Below are 9,106 nucleotides of genomic sequence, written 5' to 3' on the forward strand. Positions count from 1 at the left end.
CACACACACACGCACACACACACACACGCGCACACACACACACACACACACGCACGCACACACACACACACACACACACAATCACTACATAGACATTTTATGACTTTGCTTGATTTCTGTTGCTTATTTTATTTTTGCTTCTTTTTTATTTAATATTTGCCTGCATGTGTTTTTTTTTTAAATACTTGTGTGCACATCACACCTTCTGGCAGATGCAGGACAAACGAGAAATACTAAATTGAAAAAAATATTTGATGTCTGCAACACTGCTGTAAACTCCAATCATTTAATACATAGGCAACGTTTGGACCCCACTGGGTCTTCTTCAGGCAGAAGACCCAGTGGGGTCCCTTGTATTTGCTTATCAAACATAGTGAGGTGAGATTCCTTCTTCATTATATGCCTCTAGGGAATTGTAAACATGATAAAATGTCCCGCTAAAAGTAATTTTAGATGTCTTAAATGCTCAGTAAATGTCAACAGAGTGAGCGTTGAAATTTGTCCTGAAGGTGGAAAAGATGGAAATGAAAAAGATTCATCCAATGAGAAAAATGAGCATATTGATATACATATATATATATATATATATGTATGTGTGTGTGTGTGTGTGTGTGTGTGTGTGTGGGAGCATGATATTTCCAGTGTGGAAGTGAATGTTTTGGTGCTATGGTGGAGCTTAAAGTTAAGGTCAGGGGGGTCAATTAAACTGTGAGGATTCAGTGCTGTCGGGGGAGCATGACTGGAGCTGGAGCTGGAAACACAGTAAGTCGTTGCATGGATGGAAATGCAATCCGTTGCAGGGATGTGTAGTTCTGGAGCAGTCTGTAGGTCAAGAGGTGGTTGTGACCTGTGAGGAGGCTGGGTGTAAGGCCAGCACTCTGCGGGGCAGTCAGCCAGATGTTGTCTCTGGACCAGAGTGGATGGACAGATGGGAAAAAAACACAATCCGCTACATAATCAATAGGATATTATATAACATTTCAAATGTGTCAATAAGTTGCATAAACACAAACATCCATTTATTCCGATCACTCTGAACATTGTGTGCATGATTAACTGAATACATTGCATTATGCTTTGGACCACACAGTTACACTAAGGTACACTGAAGTTACACTAGTTGTACATGACTGTGGCCACATGGGAGCAAATTATGAACTGTAGAAACTCTAAGCTTGAATATTAATCCACTGTCTGTAATTGTTTTAGACAAAATGCAGCATTTTACTTTTTAAGCTGATATTTTATCTAATTCACTGTTTAGTACCGTTACATTTCACTATGCAAAGAAATCTCTTTCTGCACAGGGAAAAACATGAAGTGCTTCGGGATGCATTTTGCAAAACAATTAATGGTGCAGACGTTTGACAAACTGACAATACTTACTACTACTTATTAATACAATACTACTAAAAGGTCTGACATAATCGGCTACTGTAGCAACGCACAGCAGGGTTTTCCAGCTTTGCTCACTGCAGGGCTTTTAGTTCACTGGCACATTAATTTATTTATTTTTATCCATTTAAGAGTAGGGTGGTAGTTTGTCTCCATCTGAGGTCTTTTCTCTCATAAAACCCATACATATGTTTTAGTGGAAGTGATTTCAAGTAATAAACGGTATATTGTGTTTTTAGAAGAGACTGTTTCAATGATGACAACAACAACTGCAGTTCTAAGAACTACTGTACATTTTAGTAATGTGTCTGAGGACATTTGTCATAACTATACTTCAGGTTTTGGCAAAATACTGTTAGAATATATTCCAGCTGCCGCGTATTTAATGAACTAAATGCAGCTTATTTAGACATTCACGGGATATAATGATATATTTAACCCTTTCCCTCGGGTCAAATCAACCCGGGACTTATTTGGGGTTTTAAAAACAATTCTGAAATAAAATGTTACTTCTAAAATATTGTCTTTCTCCGTTGTGTGGTCTTCCCGTTAACCATAAACTTGCCCTTCCAGGTCAAAATTGAATTTTTCTTTTGTGCTTTTTCAATGTCTTTGTCCTTTTTCTGATTAATTTGTCACTTTTTAAAATGCTTTTGGTGCTTTTTTTTAAAACCGGAGCTGGTTTAATGATAGGTTTTACACTTGTTCTTGGAATTCATGGTAAACAAACCTCATTTATATCAAATCATACATACGTTTTTAGTTAAAAAGGCAGAAATTAGGAATTATTTTAGCAAATAGTTAAGAGTTTAATCCAGGTACTGTTTTAAAACCATAAGAGAAAATTCAACTGCTATTAGACTAAATAAAACACACAACAAATGTGATGAAGTAATCATTAATTTTACCTGAAGAATGTTGTATGCAATCATCAATGTTATTTTTTGGCAATTTGGTTGAAAGAAATCCATATTTCTGATATAAACCACTTTGAAATGGGTCAATTTGACCCGAGGATAACGCAAGGGTTAAACATATTGCAAAAATGTGAATAATCAACAATGCGTTCCATTTCAAAAGGAAACCTTTATTCATAGAAAACATCAGTTTACAGTTTGATCATCAGAAAAGTGCTGAACAGAACATCAACAAAAATAAAAATTGGCATGATCAAAAGATAAAAAACTAATTTAAACGACCTAACTCTGCATCGACAGCCAAGGAGGAGCTCCCATTGCCCAGCAATGTTGCCTGTCACAATGAATTTAAACTCTATTGGTTCTCACACAACGTGTTATAAAAACTAAAAGGGACTTAAACTGTCACCGACTACCAACCTAGTGTGAAATGTTGGTTGTGCCTGGTGGGTTTGTAGATTTAACTGAACACTTTGGCCCACACCAGCGTATGTTCTGGCTCATGGTTCCTAACACCAAGCCCTGGAGGTACTAACTGGGTTTGTGGAGCAGGCCTCAGTGGACGTCTGCTGGTTTAAAGATAAAAATAAAAAAGTCTTAAGGTGTTCAAAGTGCTTCAAATAACTCAAGATAACCAAACGTCCTCATGAAACATTTTTAAGGACGTTGTAATCCCAGACTCCACAACATTTATTTAGCCCTTTTAATCACCGGAATAAGTTCATTTCCAAAAGAGTCCAATTTGATTTTCTTTTTATTGACGTTTGGAAAACCTGCGTGAACAAATTTAAATCTTCCGTTAATGCTCGTAGTGGTTACTGACGTGTTGAAATGAACTCTTCCAGATATGAACTCCCCCCAGCAAACATGTTCTAGTGTGTCGTTGTGTGTAGTGGTCTAAGCAAAGCCGCTCTCGTCGTCTTCACATGACCGGGTAGCTGGCGAGGTTGGCGATGCCGCAGAGGTTGCCGCGGTTACGTGCCATCATGATGTAGCCCTTCTTGCCCCAGCTCTCGCCCCAGCTGTCAGGGGGAAAAAGACAAAAGATGACAACACAGTTGGAAAGAAAGACGCATGAGAGTTATTGAGCATCGCCAGGAGTCAAACAACAGCTCATCAGTTTGTCACAGACGCGGCTCGACAGAAAGCTTCAAATCAACGCCAACAAACGAGCCCGTTGTGTCATTTCGGTGGCCTTATGAGCCACCTGATGCTGGTCAGACAGGTGATGTGTCCCACCTGTTCTTGACAATCCAGAATTTCTTCCCCTTGGTGTTCACTCCGTAGCCCACTGCCAGCACGGCGTGATTGATATCGTCTTTGTTACAGTTGGGGTCGTAGTAGACACCTGGGCACATGTCGGAGAGGAAGAATGAGTGAGGAGAGATTCTGAGCTGGACATGCCTCAGTGAAACCAACATGCATACAGTACATGCGGAGCTCACACTGTTTTTATTTTCATTTCTCCTTTTGAAAAATCGACTTGTGAAAATTTGAAATCGTACAGCAAGCATCCGTCAGGTTAAAATTCTCTATATTAGTGTGTTTTTCATAGTTTTATCAACTGTTCAATGAAATTTTCCATAAGATTTATTATCAAACATGAAAGTAATTCAGTTTTAAAGCCCTCTCCGTTCTGCCAGGACAACAATTGTGGTTAATTTTCAAAGTTACAATCCAGCTCTGTGTCACATTTGTGTGGGCAGTGTGTTTAGATGAACCGTGTGTGTCTGTCCTCCGTAGCGCCTGTGCATGGAGCTCGAAGCAACACTGGTTCTGCTAAAATTCACCGGATGACACGTTACAAGCTCCGTGCACTGGCACCACTCGCGTGAAACCACATACAGCCCACACTGCCGTGACACAGAGCTGGAATGCTATCAGCAAAGTATCCCTTTGAGATTTTACATTTTAGATGTAATTTATGTTCTGTGATGGCTAAATAATGCATCTAAATTCACATATTATATCCCTCTATATTGGTATTGGTGGAGCCTGCCATTTCCACTCTGGTTTAGTATTTGTCGAGAGATATACAGTTTCTCAAAAATGCATATACAAAACAAGAAAAACATTTGATACATTTGCCATTTTGATAATTGTTATGCCAGTGGATCAGTTTCAAATCCGTCAGCGAGTTAAGGAAGAACTGAACCTGCTCACTGACCTCTCTGGTAGAACTGGAAGCTGCTCAGCGTGGCGTCGATGCCCACAGAGACCGGACCAACTTTAAACAGCGCGACAGCCAGCGCTCGCTCGTCGCCCACGGGGATCTCCTTGTAGCCTTTGCACTGGGCTGCCATGCCCGATGAATTGTAGCGGCACGGCTCGTCCTGAACACACACAAAGGAGAAGACATTTGTTTCACATTCCTGTATCTGTGTCTTATCCCCATTTGCCGGCCTAGGTCACATGCACATTTCCCATGCGGGTCTGATCACAGCCTTGGTACATTCCCAGTATCCAAACCTGCAGGCCCCAGTCATTACCACACAGTCGTACTTCCTTCTTGCACCAGTAGATGACGAAAGAGGAAACTGTGTTTACTTTGCATGTCAATGGGAGTTTCTTTTTTATCATTTCTGCTAAATTACTCACAAATATTGCCACTTCTTGCGGGTTAAAACGGAATATTAATGGGTTCTAAAAACGTGATTAGGTAAAGTGTGACATCCTGACAGCCAAGGGAGGAACCACTGACCACTTTGGTTTCAGTCTGCGTCTGCAGCTCTGCTGTCATTAACAGCCAATATCTGGAAGTTGCTGTCTTGTTTTTTTTGTAAGACTGATGGGTATTTAGTATAATGTAAAACCAGGATGTTAAAGAATACTTGAACATTTTGAAGCTTAGCTTAGCACGGAATAAAGACTTGAAACAGGGAGGGATAATAAGAAAATCTGCCTTTTCCCCCTTTTACACCTTGTTTGTTGTATGGGATTAAACATGTGCATGTGTCAATAAGTGTTCCTTTATCCCTTGTGTTGTCTTCTTAATAAAGTTGAAAAAAAAACACTTTTGACGCTTTTTTCAATGTTTGTCGCTTTTTTTGAGGTTCAACACTACGTAACACTAACTTACTAACTTTAGTTTAACAGTTATTGTTCAAATTTATTGTCAATAAACCTCATTTATAGGGAAATATACCTAATGTTAATGTAATAAGTTAGAAAAGCAGAAATTAAGAACTATTAATACTAAATATTTGCGCCAAAATTTGCACTCCATCTCTAATTTATAATTTACATGAAACATATTTTTAGACTTAGTGACTGAATGTAAGTCATTTATGTCATCATATGCTAAGAAACATTTATAAATCTGCTTGAATATCATAGAAAAAATACATATTTCCATGACTTTCCTTGGAATCATTATGTTTTTGACTCTTCAGTTCAGCTATTAAAGTAATTCAGTGATAGCTGCATGTACAACAGGACCCTCTTTCAGCTAATCGCCAGCGTCAGACTTCAATCCGCTTGGCTGGGCATCGAGACTTCTTGTTTTGGTTTGGGACCACAGAACAGCAGCAGTAAGAGAAAAAGCGTTAACACGTTACAGGAAAGGGAAATGAAACAGGCAAGAATGTGGTGGACCTCAGTTCCTGTGGACGCCTCACCTCAGTCTCAGGACATGTGATGCATGTTAAGATGACTTATGTTGAGATGACTAGGAGTTTGTCTGGGAAAACACTTTGACCACATGAAGTGAACATGAACGTTTGAACGTTTGCGATAAGCATGTTTCTTGGATGATTTCATGTGTGCGTCAGAGAGGCTTGTTTACCTCTCCGACGTACGGGTAGGCCTCCTCAGAGTCGATGCCTCCGTTTTCCTGCACGTAGCGGAAGGCGTTGGTCATGTATCCTCCTCCGCAGCCGTCGTTCTCTTTGACACAGTCCACCAGGTTCTGGGGACTGAGGTCAATCAGTTTCCCTGTCGCTTTGGCCAACTGGCCCTCGAGGGCCCCGACCGAACTGAAGGCCCAACAGGAGCCACAGGAACCCTGTCAGGAGAGGGTGAAAGTGTAAGGCTCACTGAGGACAGCTTAGCAGACACTGGGAAGGAATTAATAAACAGAAATGGGTGAAACACTACAGTTTTGACTAGAGGGGTTGGATGATAATAGTGTTAATATTTTGTAAGATGTATTGTAAGTATATTACTATCCAGGCAGGCATGCATTTATCTACATCACAGAAAAGAAGTATGACCAAAACAGGAAATCAGATTAGCAAAGTCAACAGTTGGTTTTAGAGCTAGAATCAATACATTTAATTCTGTGTTGATAATTTGATACATTAATATCTCATCAGCCGAAGTGAAATCAAACTGATAAATGAGACATAAGAGAGAGATAAACTTCTGTCTTCTCCTCTGTGTCCACTGGGAGGCAGACTTTGATAACTTTTGCTTTGAAAGACATTTGTGTTTGTTGGATAACAAGCAGTTGAGAGAGAGAGAGAGAGAGAGAGACAGAGAGAGAGAGAGAGAGAGAGAGGTGCATGACACTGACATTGTGTTCTATGGTCATCTGTAGATGATAAAACCCTGTTCTATTAAATATCCATATGCATGCTAGGTTTTAACATCTGGTGGAAAACACCCAGACTCGATGGGTGCAATGTACAGGTGCAGGGCCTGAAGGGAACTTTTTGGACCACCTGAATTTTTTTTTTTGCCTCATAAAGGTGAAAAACAGGAATTGCTGTGCTATGATTTTATCCTGTCCTTTTCATGGTAGTCTTGATAATCCAGCATTAAGTCATACTTTCCTATCCTGGGCAGGGACACACATTCATTCGTTTGATAAAGTAACCTACTTATTGGACTTTCCCCTGTCAATCAATGTCTTCCAGTGATGCGGGTCCCTGATTGGTCTAGGCCAGTAAGCACCTGCGTACCCTACTTAACGATAGTTACATGTCTGGATCCCTCAATTCTCATTGGCTACCCAATGTGGCAGGTAGATTGACAGTGTTGCCCACCAACTACAAAATTCACCAACATTTGGCGGGTCATTTCGGGTGTTAATTTCAAGCCCTGTACAGGTGTCTATAGCCATCTTTCAAATTTCAAATGTAATTTGTCCCCAAAATTTGCAATTGGTTTAACATCAAGTCATTCAATACGTGTGCTAGAAAAGCAACAGCAGTCACTAGTGACCAACTTTTTCCAGTAAGAGGATAGAACAGGGGTCTTCAACATTTTTAAGGCCAAGGACCCCCTTAGCTGAAAAATACATGGAGCAGGGACACCTTACTACATGTATTGTACACAATTGAATAGCAAATTTAACATGGCCTACAATAACGTGCAGAGCAAGCCAAACGCCTTTACCCGTACCTTTTTATGGTACATGCAATACTAAGCTCTACAAAAAAAAATAGTTGGCATATTCACATATTTATACATCATGTTTTGTTGTTAAAAGGAGGGAATCCTTAAGCTTAACTGTTACTGTGGATGTCTACGGCTCCCTTAGCTATAGGTCAGTAAGCCTATCATCAATTTTCATTAAACCATCATTTGGTAACCCACCATAGGGTTCCCGTAGCCCCCCTCCCCCATTGAAGATCTCTGGTGTAGCGTATTCACCTATAGGTACCTTTACATCCCCCTGAAAAGGCCAATACAACGTGGCCCAAACCACCTCAGTCTAGTCCAGGCTTAGAGTTGAAACTGAGTGAAACTGGTTAAGTTTCACAATAAACGTCAGCTCATTTCATATCTTGCAAATAGATTTATGAAATTTCAATTGTTAATCCTGTGTTCCTTTAAAGAAAAGGATGTCTGTCCTGTGCCGGAGAGCCGAGCTGCTGTGTTCACGCTCTCTCAGCCATGAAGTAGTAAAACACCTTCAGAGTCGTTGTCTGACTATAAATTCTTGCCCGGCTTTGAGTTAAAACCCCTCTGCTCCTCCTCCTCCTCCTCCTCCTCCTCCTCCTCCTCCTCCTCCTGGGATCATCCTGCTGCTCGCAGTTGCTCTAATTAAAAAGTTTGTAAATGTGTAATCACGTCATTTCACTGGTGGATGTTATGATTGAGGCTTGTAGCTCGGGAATTTGCCTCAAACAAACAACGCATCAAAATGTACAATTCAGTCCTCCTTAAAGGAGCTGGGGAGGAAGCAGCAGAGTTGTTAGTATGCACGGAGAGCAGCCAGTCTGCTGCATAATTCATAAACAACAGGAACAGAGGAGCAGATCAATAAATCCTCTTTACAGTTTGGTTTGCCTCCACCAGAGGGCGACGACGCCCTGCACATAAACTGACTTCGCATCTGCAGTTATTGTTATCGTCACCATGATTGGAAATTAAAATAAAAGTCATGATCTTGTCTATTTTTCAAACAATCTGAAATTAATATTTCTTTAAAATGTTTGGAGTTTTCATCCCATTGTTTTCAATTTTTATATATTGGAAATCTCTTTAGACTGAAATACTCTAACAAAGCACCTTAAAGCTTTGTCTTTCTATTTGAAACAAACATTAAAAGCACGCTTGTATTTTTCCTGATAAAACCTGCTAAAATCTCAATTTCTAAAAAGTTTGGAGTACTCATCTTTTTTAATGTGGAGGGTAAAAAATAAAAATAAATCCTGACTAATTATACGTCTAATCGAGAGTAAACGAATGTTTCCAGGATTATTGCTGGAACAGCAGGCGCAGATGTGTGGTGGCATTGTCAACAACACAAACAACACACCTCGGTCTAGCAAACTACGCACTGAAAATGGCAGGTTTTGAAAAAGTTTTGGATCATGAAACAAATGTAAATGGACTTTTCTTATAAA

At 40.1% G+C, this 9,106-nt stretch overlaps 1 protein-coding gene across 1 annotated transcript in view; it reads right to left on the bottom strand.

The window, feature by feature from the left end:
• Nucleotides 1–2,461: 2,461 nt before the first annotated feature.
• ctsk (cathepsin K) overlaps nucleotides 2,462–9,106 on the bottom strand; it is a 19,849-nt gene continuing 13,204 nt past the window's right edge. Inside the window, exons 5-8 of the mRNA XM_034873839.1 lie at nucleotides 6,097–6,315; nucleotides 4,480–4,645; nucleotides 3,552–3,660; nucleotides 2,462–3,334 (exon numbers count right to left, since the gene is read on the bottom strand). Of these exons, the coding sequence (XP_034729730.1) occupies nucleotides 3,235–3,334; nucleotides 3,552–3,660; nucleotides 4,480–4,645; nucleotides 6,097–6,315 (594 nt within the window). The 3' untranslated portion in view covers nucleotides 2,462–3,234. The remainder of the gene's footprint in view (nucleotides 3,335–3,551; nucleotides 3,661–4,479; nucleotides 4,646–6,096; nucleotides 6,316–9,106) is intronic.

This window comes from Etheostoma cragini, chromosome 6 (genome assembly GCF_013103735.1).
Source record: "Etheostoma cragini isolate CJK2018 chromosome 6, CSU_Ecrag_1.0, whole genome shotgun sequence".
Lineage (NCBI taxonomy): Eukaryota > Metazoa > Chordata > Actinopteri > Perciformes > Percidae > Etheostoma > Etheostoma cragini.